This window comes from Patagioenas fasciata, chromosome 17 (assembly GCF_037038585.1).
Source record: "Patagioenas fasciata isolate bPatFas1 chromosome 17, bPatFas1.hap1, whole genome shotgun sequence".
NCBI lineage: Eukaryota > Metazoa > Chordata > Aves > Columbiformes > Columbidae > Patagioenas > Patagioenas fasciata.
This window is the reverse complement of record NC_092536.1, coordinates 9,377,133-9,402,263: the sequence shown is the minus strand read 5'-3', so window position 1 is coordinate 9,402,263 and position 25,131 is coordinate 9,377,133. Positions and strand designations below refer to the sequence as shown.

At 43.6% G+C, this 25,131-nt stretch overlaps 1 protein-coding gene across 2 annotated transcripts in view; it reads left to right on the top strand.

The window, feature by feature from the left end:
• BCR (BCR activator of RhoGEF and GTPase) overlaps nt 1–25,131 on the top strand; it is a 95,307-nt gene that overhangs the window by 45,875 nt on the left and 24,301 nt on the right. For both annotated transcript variants that reach the window (XM_065851198.2, XM_071816160.1), the window contains exons 2-8: nt 1,970–2,154; nt 12,170–12,274; nt 12,791–12,976; nt 16,596–16,703; nt 18,433–18,493; nt 19,334–19,386; nt 19,677–19,817. In XM_065851198.2, the coding sequence (XP_065707270.1) occupies nt 1,970–2,154; nt 12,170–12,274; nt 12,791–12,976; nt 16,596–16,703; nt 18,433–18,493; nt 19,334–19,386; nt 19,677–19,817 (839 nt within the window). The remainder of the gene's footprint in view (nt 1–1,969; nt 2,155–12,169; nt 12,275–12,790; nt 12,977–16,595; nt 16,704–18,432; nt 18,494–19,333; nt 19,387–19,676; nt 19,818–25,131) is intronic.

Below are 25,131 nucleotides of genomic sequence, written 5' to 3'. Positions count from 1 at the left end.
TAATCCAACTTGGGGATACCTGAAAATCTCTTTCATTTGTGACTGAGCACCCTTATTTCAGCAACTCCCTTTCAAGCCTCCTTCTCCCTAATCAATGCAGTAGGATGTCTTCTGAGCGGTTGGGGAGCTCTAGAAAAAACATCCGGACAAAAGTCCCTTGCAGAGGACATGTACTACCCTTTTTTTTCCCCCCCTCCATTCTTGTGGTCTTGCAGAATCTAATGAGCCGTTTGAGGAACTTTGGGAGGTTGAGCACAAGGTAATACCGTGAGCAGGTGGGTGACTTAACTGATCGAGCTTGTTAAAGTAATATTGCCATGGTCCTTCAGCAGCCTAAAGGCCTCATATACAGCTGTTATTTAGCTGGGTGGTATTTGGTATGAACCAGGACTGCGGCTCACTTCTACAGTGAGTTTATTGTTGGATTTTCAGTATATTGTTTGCGTAAATTCCCTAGACCAGCTCTCCCTCCTGAATAAGCCAAATGGATCAAGTTTTATTCTGTTCCACACAAAGTTCACATCCTTTACTGGAATGAGTCATGCTTTAACTGAGTTTACTGTGAGGGAGGAAAATGGGCTCTAAAATGTTACTCCTCCACCCTGCCTTAGTGATGTATAAGAGGATTATTAGTATGCCTGGCAGCTGCTGCTTATTATTATTTTCACAGAACCTGGCTATTTGTGAAAACAAGTGAAAAACAGTTCTACTTGTGTTCAGGTGTGAATTGAAGTGTGAATAGTTTTAAACTTGTAGGACAAAAAAGCTCTTTTTCTTAATTTTTGGTGGCTTTGTCTTCCTTAAGGATCACCTGCTACTGTAGAAGTGGATCTAGCTTATCTCCCTGTGACTATTTTTCAGTTTTGGGAGACAGTGGTATTTTGTGACTTGTAACTGAAAGAGGAGGAGGAACTTTCTGATTTTGTGTTGAGTGGCCCAAGCGCAGCTATTACTGTTCTCACAGGACACTTCTGGGCAGTGTTAGGGGAGAGTGCTTCACAGGCCTGTGTAACTTGTATGTGAAGTTGTCTCCAGGTTCTCCCAGGCAAGATGTGTGTGATGTGGTGCCACTGTACAGAAGGCAAATTTTGGTCCTCTGTGTATAATGATTTGTGCAGAGAGGTAAAAGACCTTTTAAGCTATGCTAGAGGGAGCTGCTCAGTGTGCGTTCATAATATAGGTTTTTTGCAGAAACAGTCTCTGTACACAGCTACTAGAGATACCAGAACCTATTTTACTAGTCATCTTTCCTGCAGAAGTTTACCAATACCTCATGCAATAACGGTTAATTTGACTCTTCATGCCACCATCCCTTTTTGGTTGGGTTTTGTGGGGGCGCAGGGGTAGGAGGGAACAAGGTGGTGGTTTATTCATTTGTTTAAGGAGTTAGTCTCAAAATTGAGGAGGAGGGGCAGCCAATAGAAGATCTCTTAGGATTTTCTTTTGGCAGCAGGCCGGTTCACTTGACCTTTCTCTCCTAGTCCTCTTGTTCCTGAGAGATCTGGAAAGAGTTATGGTTCTCCCCTGAGCTGTGTGTATTATCTATGGTTGCTAAACTGGCAGGGGCATCATCTGTTCTTGTTCTACAGAAAAAACAGGGTCTGTTACCCTAACCCACTTCATTCCTAAACCAAGACTGCGTAACTTTCATGGAGCCTGCAAAAAGATTTATTTTGATGCTAATGCTTTTGAAAGAAAACTTGAGGGAAGGAGCTGTAATTAAATGAACATCAATGTTAGATATTAGAAAGAACTTTACCTTTTAGGACTTAGAGTGAGTGAACATTTGGTGACAACATGAGTTTAATTAAATTTACACCTCCACTTGATCTATATTTAACTATCACTGACTCTGGGTTTATTGATAAGTGATCATGATAGCTGGGAGGCAGGCAGTGCCTTGGCTGACCAGCCTGTCTTCTGTCCAGCTTGACTCTGACCAAACAGATGTTTCTCCTGTGTTTTACAGATGCTTCATTCAGTGGCACACCACCTAGCTATGCGTATGATGCAGACCGTGCTGAAGAACAGAGGCGACATCATGATATGATGCCCTATATTGATGACTCGCCATCATCCTCACCCCATCTCAGTTCCAAGAGTCGAGGCAGCCGGGACACTCTCTCTTCAGGGTCTCTGGAATCTACAAAATCAGTGAGTCCTTTCCTGCCTTTTTGGAGTCAGCACAGCTTTGTGGGTTTGTAAGGGGGTAGACTGGTTTAACAGGGAGAAAGACAGTTATTACCAGCACCATAGGACAGATTACGTGACATAATATAACAGTGTCTGATTGATCTTATGTATTTAAAGCTAAATTGATGCTTCTAGCTGATGCTAAGCTTAAACTTCAGGGGTGAGTGTTGTGTCTTTTAAGCTTCAGTTTTTCACCCTTTGTGAATTTGAGTGGAGAGAACTGGTGATTAATTGCTGTTGAGAGGGTCTCTAAATAACAGATGTTTTGGAAAAAAGACTCTGGAACAAAACATGCTACATTATGATGTTCATACATCTGTGCATGTGGGTTGTTGTTGCTTTTCCCAAGGAAAATAAGAGTTATTTTCAGGTAGGTTAAAGTTTTTTATAAAGCATCTAGAATATATAATAAGATCTGTTTCCTTCACCCTGTGAAAATGCAATAAGAGGATTTAAAAATGCCAGCTCTGAAGTACGGTTACTTTGGGTGGGAGATGGCCACTTCTTATAATGAATTTGACTATTCCCTAAATAGCTATTTGTATAATCAGCTATGATAAAAAGCTCATAAGGGACCACTCAGCCTGACCTGTGGTTTGATTTGGACTTTCAGGCTATCTTGCTTTATTTTTGCTTCAGGTTGAGTAGCATGGCCACAGCTTGGAACTTAAGGGAAATTTCTATTTTCGTTTTTGCAATAGTCTTGGTAGAGAGTCTGCTGCTTGCCCTGGTAAATAACTATTGATTCTGCTGTTTTCGCAGTCAAAAATGTCTTGGTTTCAGTTTGTATTATCTGTGTGACTTTCAGCCTTTGTTTCTCTTTATCTTTTCCCTTCCTAGATTGTAGAGCACTTCAGTTCCAAGTTGCTGTTTCCCTGAATATCTTTGTCATCTGTAAGCTTTTGGTTTCCCCAAGTCATTCATAAAAATGCTTAATAGCACAAAGACAACTGTCACTTCCTTCCTACTGTATTTCTAAGAAAATGTAGCCAAACAATCTTGAATTCCCACATTGTAAATGACACTTGAAAATCTGTCATTTAAGTGGTTTAACTTATGTGTTTGCTTTATATTGTTCTGTCCTAGAGAGGGATGGATGTTTTATAGGTATCAGTATACATGTAAATGAACATCATCACCTTTATCAGTTTTATTTATCTTGCATCAAAATGATTTCAAGAGTCTGACAAGTTCCATAAACGATTGCAACTTAGCATTCATTTTATACATCCTTCTGTCACTCTCTATTGGTTAGTGCCATGTGATATGTTTTCTTACTTTTTCTAGATGAATGTTAGGTAAAGCAGCCTACTTGAGACAGTGTTCTTTTTCTTCTTGTTTATAAAAATGCATTGTCAAGATCTCTTAAAGCATTAACAAGTTGTTGATGTTTGCTCTATTTTATTTGTCTGTGAAGTATGACATCTAGTTAGCTGCTTATGCTTTAGTCTGTTAATTCTGAGATGCTTTTTTATTTCTCAAGATGAGAATTCTTGTGATCTGTAAGAGGCTTTTGAATGCAGAAATGATCATTAGTAAATTCAAAAGGTCCAAGAACATTTTAATATTAGCTTGATTTGCAGGTTATGTTTCTCAGAATGAATGGAAAATGCTATGTGACTACATATGGCTGAGAGTTATCTTCAAAGAGCCAGTTGTCTTTGTGCCTGTGACTGGAGGCCTGGAATGCACACTGTCTAATATTTAATCTTGTTCTTTATTTGTTTAAATATTACCTCCTAATCATTTAACAGTAGTTAATTTCAAAGTTACCTTAATAATGCTAGAAGACCGCCTTCTTAAAAATAATTTTTAAGATAAATGGCTGCTTTCTTCTCTCTGACTACAAAAAGATGTTTTATGGCTTCCAAAAGGCAGAGGTATCCTGATACAGATTAGACTTTTAATCGTGAACCTTAACCGCTTCAATTGATCCTGTCTGTAATGAGTCCACAAATAACGATGCCACTCATGAAAGATGGTCCGTGACAAGGAAGAAGAGACCGATTTTTATATGGTTGCAGTATTTCCCAACAAGTTAAACTTTCTGTCATCTCAATTTGTTAGATGGTGTTCACTGTAGTTATGTTTTCAGCTGTAGTGGAAAAGACATCAGTAACAAAATTAAGTGCTAAGCCAAGCACATAAAATGTGTTGGACCAGAAAAAGCAGGATGTATGTCTTTTCTATTTTCTTTTTTACTACACTTAATTAGCAGAAAACATTTTCTGTTTACATGTGTTTGCTTTTATAGTTGTCTCCTTGCCCTTTCACTTCTTTCTTAGGTGCCTGCAATTACTTTTGAAAAGTTTAGATTATCTTTATGAGCAGATTCTAGAAATCAACAGTTAATTGTACGTAACAGCACAACACGTGTGCTATATACAGCACTTTGACAGATTATTAAGATTGTGAAGTCATTCAGAAGAAAGGACTGCGGTTATCCCGCCTTGCCTTATGCCTGTAGCGTTGTCTTGAATCTTTATGATAACTTCCAATTATGCAATCATGTCCTATTTTGTCTATGGAGCTCCTGCATTGTTCAGTGTATACAGTGAATGATACTGGATTCAATATTTTAGCTGTAGAGCTGTATGTACACCTGATTTACAGGACACTGTGCAAACTGCTCCAAGTACAAAACTGCTCATTTCCTTTCGGCGTGACCATTAACTCCAACTACAGTTGGAATGCTACTCAAGTCTTAATTATCCTTGTAATCTTCCTGTGAGATAAGAGGATGGTATGTTCACTAACCACAGGTAATCAAGGCAGATAGATTATAGGAAAAGCATATGCTAATTCTAGGTGCTTAAAGTGAGATGCATGATGTTCTGCAAACCAGGTTCTAACTTTCAGTATGGTTTTCCTCACATTTAAAGTAAAATCCCTTCAATTTCACTTGCAACCAGAAGTTAACAGCAGTCCAATCAGGCACGCCAGAAAATGGAAAACATTGGAAACAATTATTTGTTTTTCCTAAGTAATTTGCTTAGCATCACATAGTCACAGCAGCATTCTGCTGTGATGTTCATCTGCCTTATCCAAGAGACCAGCCTTCCTTTAGGAGACTGAGTTGTTGCTATCTGGACGTTTATTGATGGCATTTTGCTTTGACTTATTTTGTGGGCTTGCTCAGGGCTTTGTATTTTTCTGCCAAATGTTTGACTAAGCCCTTCCATCTCCTTAGAACAGCTATAGCCTTTGCTTGGATAGTGCATCAGCATTCCACCTGCTCTATCCAGCCACCACAGGGAAAGTGCAGAGTGGCAAAAGCAGTGTCTGTTTCTAAAGGAGAAGGAAGGGATATCTCCTGGGCTACCTGCCAGGGAGCTTCATGTTGTTTCTCAGCATGTAGGGTAAGCAACTTCCAGCACCTCCTCTTCTGTGTTCCAGGAAGTGAGGGCCACAGCTGACTTCCAAAAGGTTTGTGGTGTTCTGCACCTTGTCGTTTGGGATCCGTTTTTCAAGCATCCCTACCACCTGCAGCATATAAGCAAACAGAATGATGCTCATTGGTCTGGCTTCAAACTGTACCACTTCAGCCACTCTTAGGTATTCATATTCCACCAGCTATGTGGGTGACAAGAGGTGCACTCAGTATTAGTTTTTCCTGTGACCCAGAGAGGACATAATCAACATGGGCATTTGTAGTGTGGATCTCAGCATCGCCTGACTTCTCACTCTTGTGGTAAGGAGGCCTTACCAAATGTTTGCATTGAGCAAGCTTGGTTGTACCCCCTCTTCTGGCTCTTCCACAATCTTGTGCTGAGCTGCTGATGCGTGTCCTGGCATAAAGCCAATGCTTTTGCCAAACTTTGACGGTTGCTCTGAAGCAAGCCTACTACGAGACAAAGACAAAAAAGGAGTAATAGGTTCCACTTATGCGTAAGTTGTTTGTTTATCTAACTTGAGAAGTGATTTAGTTTTCCTGAACCTTACTTTCTGTAACAGTTGAACTGTTGTGATTGAACTTTCCACAAATTCTGGAAACCCGTCTTGGAAAATATCAGCTTAAATGTTTGCCAAATAAGACAATGCTAGTAGCTTCAGAAGGCGTCAGGCAGTATTTGTAATGGATAGTGATAATTCACTCCCAGAAAGAGAGAGAACGTGTCTGTCTTCCCCAGGCAGCTCGGGTGAAAAGTGGAGAAGATACCTGAGTAGGGTTAGAGGAGGACAGAGGCAGAGCTTGCTACGCTATTCTTGGAGCACAGGGAAGTGTTGGGTCAGCCAGAAAAGTTAGTGACTGATACCCTTCACTACAAGAGTTATTACCAAGGGTTTTGGAGTGAGTAGCTGGCAGCTTGGAGGCTAAAGAGTCTCAGAGGGGATGGGAAGCTTCTGTCATCGTGATCCTATTGCTGCTGCTCACGTGGGGAGAGATTACAGTGATGGGAAGAGTATAGAAATAAGAAAGGCTTTTCAAGATCTGCTGGACAACAAAGCCAGGCTCAAAGATGGGGAGAGGGGTGTCTGCGGGGGTGGGTGCAGGGCAGCTGAGGGAAAGGCAAGGCTGGGTCCACCTCCCCCAGGAAACGCGGAGAGTCACTTCTCGAGAATGAGTTTTTTCCTGAAGTAGAGCTCTGCAATTCTTGTGTGTATCATGCCCAGGGATGCAAGAGTGCTGAAGCTGAGCAACTATCTCCTACCTTCTGTTCTCTTTGGAGGGGAAGCTGGATGGTACTTAGAGATATCCAGTTTGAATTTTTCTTCCCTTTTCTGCTGTGCAGTCCATGGTTGCACAGCACTGGCAGCCATTGCCAGTCCTCAGACCAAGTTCTTTTGTTACCACTGTCTGCTGGCGGTGTGGAAAGCAGGCTGTGGCAGAGCAGGTTGTGGACTTTTCTACTAGCTTGGTCCCAAGGGGATCCAGAAAAGTTGACCTCCAGAGCTACATCAATAAATGAGATTACTGCTCTGCTTGGTACTACTTTTGCTATCTCGTCCTTCCCTCTCCAGCATTTCCAAATTCTTTTCCTTTCTTCCTCTCAGTATTTGGGTTTGTTTGTTTGCTTTGTTTTATTGTCACTTTCCCCTCGCCACCCCCAACGAATGCAACTTTTCCTTTTTCTTCTCCAACTCTGCTGCTTAAGGGCTCTGCCTGGATGTGCAGCCCTTTCTGAGGAGAGCTGGCACACCAAGGCTGACGTTATAAATAATGTTGGCTCCTCTCCCTGTGCCTTCCCCTCCCTGCATGAAGCATGATTGGCTTGATTGCAGAATTTGCCCTGTTTAATATCACCAAGACAATGAGACACCTCCAGCCTGTTTAGCAGAAGCTTTCAAAGATATTTACACTTTAAAAATGGATATGAATAGTGTTTCTCTTTTGTAGGCTGTCAGCTTCTCTATGAAATTCTGAGCTGTCCTTACGAGAAGCCTCTCCTTTGAACACATTCATTGCGCAGCATATGAACACACTGTACCAAAGGAAGGTCTGAGAGTTAAAGTGCCTTTTATACGCCCACTTTGAATCACTGATTCTCTTTACAGAGCTGCGCCAACAGCAACTGCTTTGCAAAATCTTATGTGTTGTGGTTTCTTGATTCTTAATCTGTGTTCTTCTAACATTTGCAAGAAAACAATTATTGCTGATAATTCAAACAACAACAGGAAAGCCCTGGCTTCTTTAAATAGTCAGGAAGAGCTGAATATGTCTAATCCTTGAAGCTGGTGAATCTCAGGCTTGCAGTAATTCAATATAACATGCAATGCCAGCCTGGTTAGTAAACTAAAGTACTTAGGCTGATAAGCTGTAAACACGTTCAAAACATCCATGGCTCAGGGCCAGGGTATGCATGCTGTCTAATGTCACAGCTTCTAACCGCTCAGACTAGCCTTGGTTCAGGATGCAAAGACTGCAGTTAGGACTGTGACTCAGTCTTTTGGTTTTTAAGTCTTTGGAATGGCAAGAAGCACCACCCAGTTGAGAAGAAAACACTGGAACCTTATAGGCATGGGGTACCTGTGAAACATTTGCCACCTTCATTTTTTTTTTTTCCTAATGTAGTTCATGAGGAATGGGAGCGGAGCACTAATTTCATGCTTGTTCAGAACTGGCTGGGTGTTGCATCCTCACAGCTCCCATGGCAGATAGACAGGAATGCTCAGGCTGCTGCCCCGTCATAGTCTTGTCAGATAGATTTATTCTGAAATGTGTGGGTAGAGAGGTAGCCAGAAGATGGAAGGGCAGTGGAGAAAGGCTAGAAATAGATGCTGGTGTCAGAGGTAGGGACAGTCAGAACATGAAATACTGGTCAGGCTTGTACAAGTGAAAAACGGGCTAACCGAGCTGGGTAGGAGGCGTGGGGCGGACTGCTGACCACCTGGCACTCCCTGCTGCGTGGCTGGAGTTTGCCAATACAGGCTGCTCCCACATCCTGCTGGGAGCTTCCCATCTGCACTTCGGTTAATAGGTGTATTTTTCCCTAGCTAATGTGTGCTGGTAGACGTGGTACCAGCTCCTTCCCTTGCCACAAGCAGCTCAAAGATTTCTGACTGCTTATTTCTCACCAGGCTAAGGGAAAGTAGCCCTCAGCCTTGGCAGGTCTCCCTGAACTGGTGGGGAGCTGGATACTTACACCCAGGATGTTCCCTCTCTTAACTGCCCTTCTGCCTGGAGTGCAGAAGCAGGGCAGTCAGTGAGGCTATTGTGGTCACAGCGTTGCTCTTTGTTTCCCTTGTTGCCAGATATGTCAAAGCAGAAAGTGCCCTTGGCACTGAGTGCCTCACATCTCGATGTGCTGTAAGGGGAGAGGGGAAGGACAGTCTCCCAGTATCTCTGCCTGCTAATTGCTCTCTTTTGTTTTGGTTGAGCAGGTGAGCCCATTCCCAATTCTGTAAGTGAGGGATTTTGTAATACCAAACAATAAACTTGCTCCTCTTTTTCCTGATGTTGGCACCAGCTCCCCATGAATTTCTCAGTCCCGGAGTAAGTTTCATAACACGTGTGACTTAAAAAGCACCCTGAGGCTGAAGAAGCACAGGGCTGTTTCCCAGATGTTCATCTAGCAGCAAGAGCTGTGGCTCAGTGCGGCCCCAGATGACATTGTCAGAAAAGGCCTCTCTCAGCAGGAAACTCTTGTCAGGGCACCGGCTCTCAGGAGGAAGCAGGAGTGGCAGCACAATGCAGTCAGCAGCACCACAGTGCCGTATTGATCCCTGATGCAGCAAGAGCAGCAGGAGATTGTCTTTTGACATATGAGAAATCTGTATGTAAATTTGAGGCACTGCGTTGGAAACCTTGTAATGTGCTGTGTGATCATTGGATAAACTCCCGTATGGGTTTCTTCAGCAACTGCTGTACTGTACCTTAAAGCAGCCAGGCCCTGCCCTGTCTGGTTGCATCTGAGGCTGTAGTTTTGAAAATGCTCCTGTTAAAAAGGGTTAGGACAATACCATGGACTTTACAAAGTGACCTTGTGGTAATGGCCAGGACGGAAGGCCTCTGGTGTGTCCTGGGAGATGTTTGTCTCTCTGAAAGCACATCTCTTTTAAAGAGAGGAAATTAACATTCAGGCAGAAAAGGCTGCTTCTGTCAGCTGACGGTGCCCAGCAAGAACTGGCTTGTAACTTAAGGCTTTTATTTGTGAAGAGGGAAACTGTTCTCAGTGCTCTAAGGAAAACTGTTGTGCCACTGTCGTGATGGGGAAGTTTGAATCATTTAAATAACTTGTCATTGTGTGCTGCTCTTTACAGATGTTACAAACGTACCCAGCTGGTTTTTAAATCCTCAGCTCCTCCAAGAGAACCTGCTAAAGATAATTATAGCACTGTGTCAATATTGACCAGTTACCTCATCCCCAGCAGTGGGGACTTTGGAGCACTGTTAGGTTTTCTCAATGCGTCTTTGTAGAGCTGTATTTTTCTTTAGTGAGTGTTTTAAGAAATCTTTGGAAACCAAGAAGAATTGTGTTTTTCTTGCATCAGGGCTGCTGGGAGCTTCACGCAGACAGCTACATCGCTGCCCCTTCAGATGAAGGCAATCTTTGTTGAACACCTCGGGGCTGTCTGTCTTGATTATATGTATGTACCGTGCCTTAGAAAATCGGCCATGAGGCAAACATCAAGGCACTACTGGTACAGAAATCATAAGGAATGGTCATAATGTTGCACATTTCTGCTTGAGCTGTAACAGGCAATCACGCGGCTGCTCTGTAGGTGCACAGAATCTGTTGCAACATTCATTTTACCATGTAGTTTGTTGCTGGTGTTTTTCTGAAATCTTCTGAACATGGCTGCTGAATTCCAAATTCCTTGCTGCTTTGAGATGCCCTCTCAAGATTTTAAAAGGCACTGTGGTTCTTACTGAACCTCACTGAAGGGTGGGCTGCAAAGACAACTTCTTCTTTCCACGTGGCACCTGATGTGCCTGTAAATTTTACTCATTTCCTTAGAACAGCTTCTGTCTGCCGCTTTAAGAGGTGATGGCGGTATTTGACACCTCACAAAATTTTTCTGAAGTAGTTGCTGCAAAGTCTGTTAGCCTAAAAAATAGCATGTGAATTTAATGAAGGCATTCAAAAATCAGGGTGGTTATTGGTGAGGCTGAATCCAGAAATATTTGGGAGCGTGAGGATTCGTTTCTTTCTTTGTGTGGTGCGTGGGCTGAAAGGCACATTCAGAATGTGATAGTTACTGTAAGCTTACCTATAGCCAAGATACCTTCTCTCCATAATGAACCTCATATATATACATCTGCAGGGTTCAAAGCATAAGATCCTAAAGTAAATGTAGCTTTTTTTGACAGCTGTAAAAGGGCTTTCTGTTCAGCCAATAGAGTGGAGCATACTGCTATGTTTCCTGACCCTCCTGCTGCTGAAATCAATAGGTGAAGATTCCTTTGGATATTAAGAGGAGGAGAATGGACTCCTGAATAACCTACACAAAGCCCTTGGAAAGTATCTACCCTTTCAGATCCAACTGCTGACTTTATTCTTAGAGACATTTAACAATATGAAAAGGTTGCAAGAATTGTAAAAAGCCATTTCTGTGAGTGACAGACATAAAAAGAACTGGAAATAAGATTCTGTAAAAGGAGGGTGTTTCTCATTATTTAGAACATTCATTGTTTGGCCACATTTTTTTCAGAGTTTATGGAAATATTCAATTTCACTTTATCAAGTTAAATATTTTTCGGGTAACAGTTTTGAGAGGAAGGGTAATTGAAATTCAACAGAGGGGATTACTGCTGCTCTTAACACTTGATGTTAGTCTTCCCTTGATATGTACATTTTCTCATAAATGTATTTTTTTTTCTGTCTTTCTTCAACTGTTTTGATAAGAACTCCTTCATGGAATCCCAATAAGAAAATCAGCATGTGCGTTCCAAGCGGTGCTGATTATTCCATCCTCTAACTAAAAATAGACATTGTGCGAGCTGGCACTGAAAAATAATTCAGTGAACAGTAGAGAGTGGGAGAAGGAACAGCCATCTTGCCAACGTCAGGCTGAAACTGCTGTATATTCATGCACATCTGTGTAGATGCAGGGGAAGTGATTCTGTTTGCTAGAGAAACATGGGGTAAGATCATAGAGAACTCTTGTAGGAGGAGGGAGCGAACTGCACACGACCAAGGGTCCCTAAGGTTTGTTTAGGAGGATCAATTCTGAAGTTTTAAGTTCTGTGTTTTGAATTTTGTGAAGAAGTCTGGGTACCTAATTTAGGCACCAAAGTGGGATGACTAAAGCGAACACCTGCAAATAGTCAGAGTGACATCAGTTGCTGGTAAATAAAAAATTTCTTTAGTGTTTTATGTTTACGTGTTTCTAGAATGAGAACACTGAGCACAAGTGGATTTTTTGTTTGGTTGCTTTTTCAGTCTAAAAGTAAGCAAAAAAACCCTGAGTATTCTACAGTCAGCTGAATGATACCTTGTGCTCTCCATCCTCATTCTTGTTTTTTTTTCTTGCCCCCTCCTTTTTTTTCCCTTTGTTTTTTCTTTCACTTTTCTCCTTAACAACTTCTTTGTAGAGTGAGCCAGACCTGGAGAAAGGCCTGGAGATGAGAAAATGGGTCCTGTCAGGAATCCTGGCCAGTGAGGAAACCTACCTGAGCCACTTGGAGGCTCTGCTGCTGGTAAGCGCTGGTGGCAGATGCCATTTCAGACAACGGTACTTGAATTTTCACTGCTGTGTCCACCTAAAGTTTCCCAGAACTTCACATACCGTGACTTAAAAGTTCCTGGGTGCAAAGGAGTACCTGTTACTCCTCCAGTGGAGAGTGACAGGCTTAAACAAAGGACTGGATATGGCACAACCAGGGAGTTGTTAGTGTGGTAGTATCCAGAAGCCTTGTCTTTCAGTATCCTGTGCTAATTATTAGACACGTTGCTCTACGGTTGGACAGAGATTAAGGAAATGGAGTGCAAAGGGATTTTAATCACACCATTAATATCCTGGGAAAATCTACCTACCAGAGGTGGCTGATGCCCATGAGAGAATTTGTTAATGTCTGCTTTTCAGGAGTTGTGTGAATGCAAATATCACATATTAATAGGATGAAAAATGACTCTCTGGAGGGATGTGTTGTAATGTGGCAAGTGTGAATGTACTTGGTTTGCATGATAACGATTTCCTTCATTCCTCATTTCAGCCTATGAAGCCTTTGAAAGCAGCTGCCACCACCTCTCAGCCTGTGCTGACTAGTCAGCAGATTGAGACAATATTCTTCAAAGTGCCTGAGCTCTACGAGATCCACAAAGAATTCTATGATGGGCTCTTTCCCCGAGTGCAGCAGTGGAGTCACCAGCAACGTGTAGGGGACCTCTTCCAAAAGCTGGTGAGTCAGCTACCATCACCAGAGCTTCTGTACCTCTCATTCGTCTCACAGGTGCTGGTACGGTTTCCTTTGGTGACTAGACTGAAGGGATGAAAGCCCATAGCTGGGCTAGATCAGAGGCTTCTGGCTTTGCATCACTGCAGTGAAGGGCCTACAGCAAAAGTGGCTGTTTCATAGCCTTTAATTAAAGACTCAAGCAAGCTATGCTACTAATTCAAATGAAATTTCACAGAAATGTAAAATCTCTGAGGTGTCTTCCTTGCTTTAGAGGAAGATGGGAGAATGGCAATATTAAAATGGTACTTTTTAACACTGACATCTAAGTAGTTCTCATTACTGCTGAACTACCTCACACATACTTCCTTCTCTCTGTGGTGCTTTGCTCTATCTTGCACCGATTTTCTCTGATGTACAGTTATCACCTTTGGCTTTGCTTTTCTACCACTATCCTGGCATTGACATTCCCCTTGCTGCTATGCTAATGCAGTCAACCAGCTGCTGAGAACCTTCCAAGCAACCTCCACAAAATAATCTGAGTGCAGAACAGGACAAGGACATTTACAGCATATTCCCGAGGCTGAGTTAAAATTGCTGAGTTTCTGAGCCAGATGACAAATTGCTTGCATTCTACGAGGTTCCTTTGGCCCCTTTAGCCTCTCCCCTAGCATGTGCAGAGAGCAAAGGATTAAAGAAGCTGTTTTTTCCTTTTTAGAAAAGAAAAGAATCTCTGCATTCCTGAGGTGCCTCTGATTCTTGGGGTAGGAGTGACATTCCAGTGAGGGGTTTATTGGATGGGGAGTGCACTTTACCAAGGTCACTCAATTGTTAGCAGCTGTGTAGCCCAGCGCCAGCCCCATCCCATGTGGAGCAGGGGGAGATGTGCCTGGAAGATGGTGTTTTCCGTGCACACCAGCAGCTCAAGATCAAAATATGGGAATCTGCTTTTCACTGCCAGCATGTTTTAGCCAGGAGGGGTCAAGTTGGTGTCTTGGTGAGTAGTTCATGGTATGGAACTTGAGCAACTGGTTTAAGACAAAACCACCTGCTGCTGGTTGCGGAAGCAAAGATACAGAAGGCTGCTGAAAGTGGAAGTTTCACAAACTGTATGGAAAGTGTAGTGCAGCAATGAAGACAGCACTAATTGAAGACGACCAGGATGTATTCTTTACCAGTGCTGGTTATTGAGCAAGCTTTGACTCATTGTATGGCTGCTTAGGCCTTTGGTTAAGACCATTTCTTGCTGGTGGTGATCACAGGTCCAGGAGTGAAGCCCTTCGGGCATGCTGTTTTTGTGTTCCCCAGACTTTTGTGTGTTTATAACAGAACTGCTGATTTTGTTGGATTAGTGTTGGAAGCAAAGGAACAAATTGCCCTTGTGCAGGAAGCTGTGAGCTAGCTTAGGAGTTTGAGTTTCTGGTGGTTTGGTACAGTATCAGTGGGAATTGTGAACTCTCTGCTGGAGGAGATAAAGCTAATAATTCTTGGCAGGCTGTGGGAAGCAGCTAGATGAGAGACATGGCAAGAACGTCAGGCATTGCAAGACATCTATACAGGATGTACATCAAATCTTTTGGAGCAAACTTGTGGTCATGTCATGCAATCTGATGATAAACACTGGAATCCTTGTTATTATCCTGAGGTCCCTGAGGATATTAATTTTCTTTAATATCATACAAAACAAAGCACCGTAGATTGAAGTTACAGATAGTGCATGCAAGGAGTTTTAGAATCTTATGCTGTCTGGCACAAAGCACAACCCATTTACAACATCAGTGGCTGTTATTCCACCTTTTTCCTGCTGAAACTAAGGAAAAGAAAAAAAGAGACACCAGGCATGTGGGAGTGAAATGTGCTTCTCATTTTTGGGGAATATTTTGCATATATTTTTTATAACAAGAAAGGAAACACTTTCAAGCTGTTTTTAGAAATGAAGAAATACTTAGCAAATATCATCACTGATAGTTTTCAGGAATGGAAAATATCTTAACCAAAAGCCAGTTATTTCTACTAAAGCTTGTTTGATTTTCAGTGTGTTCTTTTTAATTGAAAAAGAGAGCTCAAACCAGCATGAAAACTATGTGAGCTTTGACTGGAAGCTCAGCTTTTAATGAAAAAGATGTTTTTGTGAAAGCATGTTTAGAGGACAAAAATGAAAGCTTAGAAAGACTGCTGAGAAGTAGCAGGAAATGAAAGAGCCATGCAGGAATGGAGAAACTTTAAAGCTCTGCCACGTTAGCTGGCATCATCTAAACCTGAATGTCATAAGCCCTGCAAATGATCAGTAGCTCTGACAGCAGCTTCTTCACAAAACTGTGCCCTAGTGGCAAATACAGATTTTGTTCTTTCCACGTTGCTGGGGCCAGATCATCCCTGGCGTGAGCACAGTTTCCTTCAGCTTCAGTCATAACTGTTATTTTGTATGAGGATTGAGACTGATTCCTAATCTTTCAGTAAAGTGTGCCCTAGGAAATAGCTCGCTGTTTCTTAGCCTCCATTAGCTACATAAATTTGTGCAGGGAGTGTTCTCCTGATAATGGGTTTTTCTCTTCCATCATCTCTTGCGCAAAACTCCATAGAGAATGGGGAACACAATGATTATGAGAGAGCAGGAGAGGAAAAGAGCACTGTCTGTGGGAAAGTTAACTGTTCTGCCTGTTGCATTTCTGGGCAGAAGTGTCAGGGAAGTTGCACAAATAATAAGGTAAGTTCAGGCTCTTCTGGTAACAAACTTCCCTTTAGTGGGGCATTTTACAGCACTCCAGCAGCTGGCTCACTGCTGACCATGCACTTGCAAGCATGTTCAAGCAGCCGAGGTGTTTACAGCACCACTCATGCAGCTCTGCAACACAGAACCAGCTTTGCAATTCAGACAAGCTTGGAAGCTACCCAGGGTTTCCTGAGCTGGATCTTACAATCTCTGGCATGAATATGGCTGCAATTCCTATGTCAGCAAATAGGGTCAGTGCTAGGACTCAGAAATAATAATGGCTTATTACTGCACTCCAAGGCCTTCATCTGCACCAATTGCATATTCCTTCTGCTGCAAAAACTGCCAGTTTCTGTCACCTAGTGCTGCAGTCACTGCCCTCCGAACAGATTGTGCTCCAGATCTCTCTTCTGTATTTTAAGTACTCTGCTGTCCTTATAGTGATGTTCAGTAATGCAGATACAGGTTAATATCTGGGTTTGATTTAGTGTGTCCATTATGAAAAGTCAACAAGTATCTTACTGGGGTCACATTTGTGCTGAATCATTCCTGTCTGATTCATAATTTGTGGCAAATAGCCAACAGCTCCAGTTACATCAGTGAGCTAAAATATTAATAGCTATCAATCTGGCAGTTCAGAAGGGAAAAATAAATGGCAGTAATAAGGATGTGTCATTCTCACAGCCTTTACATCCTTCACAACTTGTTCAGCAGAGATAGAACTGAGTGTATGGGAGCGCCTGCACTGGTTAACCAGAGCTGGCAGGTCAGAGATGTCTTTCTGGGCCTGCTCAGCATTCCTTGTGATTCTTTGGCGTGAAGGAACATGACCTGATTGTTAGATACTGACACTGGCCATCCCAAACTGTCTTCTTCCCCAGCATTTATTTTGTTTTGTTTTGCTTCCTGCAGGCCAGCCAGCTGGGAGTGTACCGGGCCTTTGTGGATAACTATGAAGTTGCTATGGAGACAGCAGAGAAATGCTGCCAAGCCAATGCTCAGTTTGCTGAAATCTCTGAGGTAATGTCACGGTATTCAGACACACGAGCTGTCTGGTTCTGACTAACACCCTGCGATGTCACTCCTGTCTATCCTCTAAGTATCTTTGCAGCCCTGACTTCTGGAGGAATTGGGAGCTCCCACAGATTCACTGCTTCAGCTCTTGTTCTTGCAGTGATTTATACTTTGGGCTAACTGAAGTTATCGCACAAACAGTCTTTGTGCTGTCCTTACCCTGGGAATCTTTTAAAAACTGGCATTGCTTTGAACTTCAGCTCTGTGCCACCTTCATGCATTTCTAGAAGGGAAAGGCTGTATTCGAGCTTCTCAAATATTTCTCTTGCTAATGATGATGCTGGCTGTGGTGTAAAAAGCCATCCTTAACAGCTCGCATTATGGTTGTCAGTGGAATTGCACGCTTCAGTGGCATGGAGGGGAGAGGGTAGCTCTCCATTTAAAAAGGCAAGTGTGTCAAGCGTAATCTATAATATTATCTACAGGGCTACTCTGATTTCCTGTCTTTAAGAGTAGTACTTTGTGTCAAAGCATTTTTAATACTTTTTCAGGCTTCCCAGGCCACCAGCTTCGCCTGTAGTGCATGGTCTCATTGACTCTTTGTATTGTGGTGATTATATCTTGAAGAACTCAGTAGCCAAGAAAACATGAACTTCATATGTGTGTCCTTAAAAAGAAAAAGATAAATAATCTGAGCTGAAAAACACTGGGGGTGTTTATTGCTCTGAAAATAACTCCTGAGCACTTTGAATATTACATGTTCCTTTGTATTTTTATGGCAAAGAAGTAAAAACATGTTCCCTCTGTGAAATGAGTGAAGCAAGGCTTGCCTTTTGGGATCTGCTATACAAATGTTTTCTCTCCGTTTTCTGACGATTTTCCCTCAGGATCTGGTCCTTTGCCTGATCACTTCTGTGCTCTAGTGGTGTCAACTCATTAGCAAAGTAGCTTCCCCAGTGCTTACTTTCCTATAAGTACTAAAATGCATTCCATGGACTTTCCAATTTATTAATACCAATATGTAAAGTTAGTATTATGCTAGTTGCTAGAAGACAGAGATCAAGGCCCCAGGGTCCTGGGCTCTCTGCGATTGCTACCCCTTGGTTTTGCTGTTTTCTGGAGGATTATTCTGAAATCATGCTAGTATCTACTGGTTTGGGAATGATGGTAATTTTGACTTTGTGTCTGGGTGAGGATTTCCAAGCTCAGCACATTAATGCATATAGCCTCACAGTCCATGTGCAAAGAGTCGAGTCACAGGTATTGTTCCTTTTCTGCCGTGAAAGATTGCTGACTTGTCCAAGGTCACCCAGCTCTGAGTACAGGTATAAGGAAGTATAACCAGGGGGCATTAAATCCCAGTGCTGTACTTTATTTATTGGTGGTGCACATGTGCTGTGACAATGGCTTCATTCTTATGGACATGCCTTTCTCCTGCAGATGACTTAAAAACACCACCATCCCTGTGTTGCTGTAGTAGGTTCCCTGCTTTACTACATCTCAATTGACATGCACTCCTAAGAAAATTGCTTTATCTTTGAGATGTATGACATGGAAGTGATGGATTTACCAAGAAAAAAAAAGCATATTTTTGCTTTACTGACTTGAACTGTGATAGGACTGTCCTCCATTTACACTTAGGCCCTCCCTTGGAGGAGCAGATAGTCTCTTACATTTCCATGTGATATTTCAATGTGTTTGACTGTCTGCTATGTGGGTTTTCTTTTTCTTATAGAATCTAAAGGCTAGAAGCACAAAGGAATCTAAAGATCAGACGACGAAAAATTCCTTGGAAAGTGAGTGATCCATGCAGAGGAGACTGTGGTTTTTTAGGACTGTGGGGTGGCTGTTGCCAAACCTCCACTCTCCTTTTTCCTTTGTAAATGCTGGAAGGTTATAGAGTCTCTGCTGGCTCTACCTGAGAAATCAGTTCCCTTTAGCTAAATAGCAGAGCTTGTGCATAGTAAGCTGCATGCATGCATGGGAAAAAACAGGCCAACCAAAGGACTGCTGTGATTTTAAGAGAACGCCTGCTGCCCGGTGATAGCACAAATGCAATCCTAGCAGTTATTGTTATGTAGGTTTTGCCCTGCGGTAGCTTGTATAGAGCCTGGTCAAGATCAGGTTCCATGGTGCTTGTCTCTATAAACACAAGTAGAAGACAACCCGTGTTATAAGAAGCTTCCATACTCACTAATAAAAAAGCCAATCCCCTTTCTCTTTTGGCCTGTTACCGGGATTTGGAAGCATTCAGCACCTCATGCTGAAGAAGGGGTGCACTGCCGACCTTTCAGGGACCTCCATGGCAACTTCAAGAGTGCAAGGCCCGATTCCGAGCAGGGCGCCATGCTGTGCGCACTTGTTCTGTAGGACCTTGCGTGCTCCTCGTCCACTGTGGCAGGGCATGCTCACAAGTCGGCATCTGTTTGCTGTGGAGTGTCTGTACTTCCTCTGGGTGTTCATGGGTGTTTTGTTGGCTGTGCAGCACATTAACCTTAGAGAAGGGAATTTTCCAGTAGCTCATTGGTTAATAAACCTGTGCCTGTACATGCAGTTGCATTGGACAAGTTGCTCTGCAGGGGCTGTATTAAGGTGCCTCTTCCTTATCTTCCTGTTGCTTTTTTTTTTTTCCACAGCTCTATTGTACAAGCCAGTGGATCGAGTGACTCGCAGCACGCTTGTCCTGCATGTAAGTGTCTGAAGGGTGCTTTTCAAACTCTAGGCCCCTTTCCTATTTTCTTTACCCTTCAGGTTTTCCATGGAGCTCCAGGACAGGTGTCCATAGGTAGGACCCTGCTTCAGTGGTGTTAACCAAGAAATGCAGAGTAGTATCCTCTTTCTCTAGAGATAAAGCCCTAGTCTAATCTATAAGAAGAGGCTGGAGTATCTTGTCCTACAGCTCTAGTTAGGGGCCCTCAGACCCTTCTGCTTTCCAGTGCTGCTCATGGTTCTGTTCTTTGTTTTGTCTCCTGGTGTCAGGATTTGCTCAAACACACTCCAGTGAGCCACCCAGATCATCCACTCCTGCAGGATGCTCTGCGGATCTCGCAGAACTTCCTGTCCAGCATCAATGAGGAGATCACTCCTCGTCGGCAGTCCATGACTGTGAAGAAGGGGGAGGTGAGTCTTCCTGCTTTCATTATTTCTCAGTTTCTAAATACCGGTCGTACCCTTTAACTAGGAAGTTATGCTGTTAATTCGTTGTTTGCTAAGATCCAGTTCATGCAGCATCCTTGTTCTCTAAAGGATGTCATACAACTCTGCTCTGTTTTCTGCTTGGAAAAGTTTGGAAACCCAGAGTAAAGGTGTAATTGGAGTTTTGTATTTAACATTGTTATAGTGATTTGTCATACATAATTTCTATGAGGCATATTGCTATGCACTAAATGGCTTTGTATTTTACTTGCAAACTGAAACTGAACAGGAAGCCTGGGAGGAGAAAAAGGTGAGGAAACATCAGAAATTATAAAAGATTAGGAAAAGCTGTTTTTCAGAATCTTCGTTCTCACCATAAAACTTACTTTTTGCATCCTCATCTCTAAAGAAGAGTGTTGTAAATAGGACTAGGAAGCAAAACAAATGGAATGTGTTGAGAAAGCCAAGGGAGGTGATTGACTCTTAAGAGTTTAATATAACTTATCTTAGCTCTGCTAGAAACTGGACTACACCCAGAAAGTTGTAGTCCCTTTACGTGTGTGCAATGTTGTGCAAGGAGGGCGTAGAACTACGCAATGGTAATGTCCTGCATGCTTGAATGGGCTTGATTCATCTGCCTCATAATTTCATTAGAAAGCAATTCAGTCCTTCCTGGTGAGGGAAGGCCCAGGCTGACAGAAGAATTAAGAGAGAAGGATGGAGGAGACTGGACAAAAGAGAGGCACAGCTCAGGTGGTATATGTGTAAGAGGAACTGTGGCAGCATGCCAGAGACACTGGCTGATCAAAAGTGACCCAAATTACCCTGTACAAAAACATCTCTTACAAAGCCTAGGAGATTGTTAAGATACTGTGAGCTTTCGTGATGTATTCCCAAATCCTGTTAGCTAAACATACTTGCTTTTAGCTGTTAAACTGATTTTCAGCTGATGGAAGATTTGCTAGAAGCCGCAGTACTGGGAATTTGGTGCACTTTGTCCTGCAGGTCTTGCTCATTGTGTCATTTTGTCAACTGAGGAAATCTGCAGCTGAGAAAAGGAGGGGCTGAGCAATTGGAGGCTGAGGTAGAAGCTCAGACATCAGTCACCAGGGCCTCAGCGATATATGGCCTCATTAAAGTGGATGCTGATTGAGTTGTGGCAGAAAGCGCAGGCTAAAATGCCCCCTTGCAGGGAAGGGAGCATTTTGTGTTCTCCGGTTGTCTGTCAGCATCTCAATGAGGGATGCAGGCTTTGAAAGTTGTCACGCAGAATCCTAATGAGGTACCAGACCCAGGCAGAGGGGCAGACTCAGGAGGATGAATCCTGATGACCCCCATTTGGAGTGGTTTATTTGTCACATCTTAAAAAGCAGGAAGAGGAGGCTTGTCAGGATTGGGCTCAGCAGACCTGTTCACACTTCCACTGGTTCTGTAGTGACTCCATGTATGATATGGGGAGGGAGAGGAGGGGATATATCCCAGGGACAGGGCTGTGGTCGTGCTGAAGAGGACTGGGAACCCTTTATGCTCTCCCTCACTGCACACAGCTTGCACTGAGCCCAGGGAAAAAAAGAACTTGCTTCTGATGCTTTGCAGAGTTTGTTTTCCACTCTGGAAATCTGACGGTAGATCCTTTCTTTAGTCATTTGGCAGCAATATCCCACTTTTTTCAATGTGCTAATGCCTCAGTTGACACTGCTCTGTGTCTAGAGAGTAGGTATGTTCACTCTCTGCATAGTAATCCAGAGGCACAAGTCTGCTCCCAGCCACTCCGTGTGGGTTAGTGATGGCTGTTCCATCCTACAAGCTACTCAGCTTGGGGTCATAGCTGGGTTTTGTTTATGCTTGTAAATCTTTCCTTTTCTACTTATCCTTTCCTCCCACTCGCCTTGCTTGTGCTTCCCCTAGGGTGGCAGGACAGTGTGCAGTTTGCATCTCTTAATTGACTGCTCTCAATGCAAAATGCCTTTTTTATTTTAATGAATCACCAGCTTCCTTTGATGGCTTTTTTCATTATTTGTCTTCCTCCCATTGAAATTTCCTTGGTGGAAAGGAAGGAGGGAAAACAGCCCTTTCCCCTCATGTATTGCTTAGGTGCTGATCTCAGTTATCTTTTTTTCCCAGTCCTTGCCTTTTATGTGCAATATTTTTTGCCTTTGAGTGTGTCGTGGGGAGGAGTCAAATCTCCTTTGCCAGCCTCGTGCTTCAGCTCCTCTTTTCAGGATTGCTTTGAACTGGGGAAAGCAGCCAGTTGTTAATCTCCCTAGTGACAGGCTGCTAAGGAGAGGAGTGCAGGTCAGGAGAGAATACGGGCTCATCAGCTCAGTATTCCTCCTTTTTGCTAAAGGTGATTCCCTGCTCCGGGAGCATTGTCCTTCCTGCACACCACCCCCTTGGTTCTGTTTGGCTCAGTAGGCTTTTTCCTAATTCTAGAATTATGCATGTAAACTGCAAATTTTCTGTGATGTGTGGACCTGGTTTAATTTGCTGGGCGGAATGAGTATTTCAGGTAGTGCAAGGAGGTAGGAGCAAAGGGAGTAAAACCATTCACCAGAGGAACAGAAAGGACTGCAACAGGGAAAGCAGTACTGGTGGGTTAAACCTATGAAGACATAGCTTGATCCTTGCTGCCTGCCAGGCTGACTGTAGCTGCTCTTCTCTGCTCTGAGGTTTGCTGAGGGCTGTTGTACAGGGGAGCCAGGAGAGCACCAGCCCTAGGCTGGCAACACAGGGGAGTCAGGAGGGCTTAGCTGGACTTTCTGGTCTGTTTCCATTAAGCCTGATCTGCTGCATTCTCTTGCTCCTTCCTTTTCTTTCCATCTTTCTACTTTTGTGTTTTTACTTTTTTAGATGTTTTTGGTAGATTATCTGCAGGTATCCACTTTGCCAACCCTCTAAATAACCAAAAAATGCATGGGAGGGGGAAAGAGGATCTTAGTAGCACTGTACCTTCTGACTCAGAATGTGAGTGGAGGAGAATCTTCCACCCCTTAGGACCGTGGAGCAGGCATCTTATCTTCTCACTGCTGATCCTTCTTCACCACTATTCTCTTGGCTTAAGGTTTTAGGTTTTACTGGGCGTGGTCTCGTGGGGAAGCAGGAAAATGAATGCTTTGAGGTGAAGGATGTGCTGCTATTATGTGCTAGAAGGAAGGGAGTAATAACTTTTCTAGTCTTGTTAACAGAGAAGCTATAGGGACTGCATGTTTTTTCTCAGCCAAGCCTGGATGCAAATAACTATAAAGCTTGTGCCATACTTCCCAGCCAGAGGTAAAGGCTTGTGTTTGCAGCAAATTCAGCCCATTCTTGTAAAGCAGGAATTAAAGAAACCGCAAAAAATTGCAGAGTTCATGTGGGAGATAGATGAGCAGCAGTCAAGAGAAGAACCACTGATATTCTTTGCAGGGTGTTGTTTCAGGGCAGTTCAGACAAACCTGAGTGCTGTTCTGCCTTGCCCCCGGCTGTGCAGTCCCACCCTCTCTAAAGTGTTCATGCTGGTATTTGTGTGATCCCACAGCGGCATGGAGGAATGGAGCTGCCTGAAAATAAAGCGTTTTTGAGTTTTGATCACTGTGCTGACTGAGTTGGCTTAGAGTCTGGTCTCATCAGCACCACTCCAGACACAAGAGGGCTGACAGTTCCTTCTGGGAGCAAGCCTACTAGGTCACAAGTTAGATCAGCTTAGGCTACTGGGCACCATTTCCCTTGCCCTGGAGAGAAGAGGCTGCTTGGCAAGCTGCTCTGCCATGCTTCTAAATGTGGTTTTATACCGCAGTCAGGGGACTGGGTATCATTGCCTTAGGCTCCTGTTTAACTTGGTACAGACCAAGTGTGCTAGGGAAGGGAAAGGACTAAGGGCATTTACAAAGGAGCAGAAGTGCAAGCTAAAGCCTTTGAAAAGCTGGGAGCTAAGCTTAGACACAGGCAGCCATGCACAGCTTGAGGCTTGGTGCTTACTGCTTCTGGAGGCCTTGGGCAGATGTTGGCAATAGAGCAATCAAAAATGTTCTTGGATGCTTCACACTCTGTCCTACAGCTGGAGTCTGAGAGCTCCTGGTGACAGAAGCTTTGGAAGGCAAGAAGAAATGCTATTAAAATGCTCAAAGAGCAGCCAGTTTAGCTCCCTAGGCAGAACATCCCTTTATTCTGCAATGCTGGTCTTGCAACACGCGCACACACACACACACACACACACACACACACGAGGAATCATTTTCTTCCTACGCTCTGCAAAAAGCCAAACCACCTCTTCCTCACTGACATATGCCAATACCCATCTCCTGCTTTTACCCTCCTCCTCCTGTATCACACATGTTCCAGCCCTTCCTGGGGCTCTCACCCACGCATGCTGCAGGCCGCTGCTGTCGCCACATCGGATGAGCTCTTTCCTCGGCACACAAGTGAGGAGATGGCCTTTTGTACAGCTGTGGTTCTCAATGAGTAGATTTTTAAATTCAGTTGTTTTTTTTTTTTTGTAATGTGTCTCAGACAAGCTGGTCTTCTGCCACACTTCCTGGAGTTAAACACTACGTGACAGCAGCAGGATTTAGCATATGCAAACAGCACGAAAACACTGGAGGATGAATAGATGAGCATACAGGTGGTTGTGAGGTTGGTAGCAGAGGAGGGGGAGATACTCACTGGCAGAAGTAAGGGGAAGATAGCGCCAGGCAAAGAGAATATCCAAGCACTGGAAGATGTCCATGGAGAGCTCTGTTGTCTAGAGCACTGAGGTGGTTGGGAGAAGCAGCAGGTGGAAACTTGCAAAAGAAAGCAGAACCTGGAAAGGAGACGTGGGACTTATACTGTACCAGCATGGGAGCTTTGCAAGAGCCACTAAAGGTAACAGTCAGCCCAGGCCCTGTTTGAGAAATTAAAGATGATCCTAATTCACTCCATTATGATATGAAATAGGAAGTTTTCCCCCAGGCCTTCTGGAACATCTTTCTTTAGCTGAGCTGAGCTCTTGTGCTGGACACCTGACAGTCTTGGGGCTCTCTGTAGAAGAGAGAGGGTCATTCTGCCACTGTACTGCCACTAGAGAAGGCCCATGGAGCTGAGGTGGCATGGGAGTCCTGTCTGAGGGGGCTGCTGGCTCCCCCAGCGTGCGGTAGGATGGGCTGACTCACGTTGGGAGGTCCGGGAAGGTGCCCTGCGCTCTCACTGCGTGGTTTGGCAGGGATCTGGTAAGCCAGTTGGGAAATCCTTTTATTGTTTCCCTCTGACCTGCTGAACCCTCCCAGCAAGATGAATCATTTGCAACGAAGGCTGTGACCCTGTGCTGGAAGCGCTTCTCTGC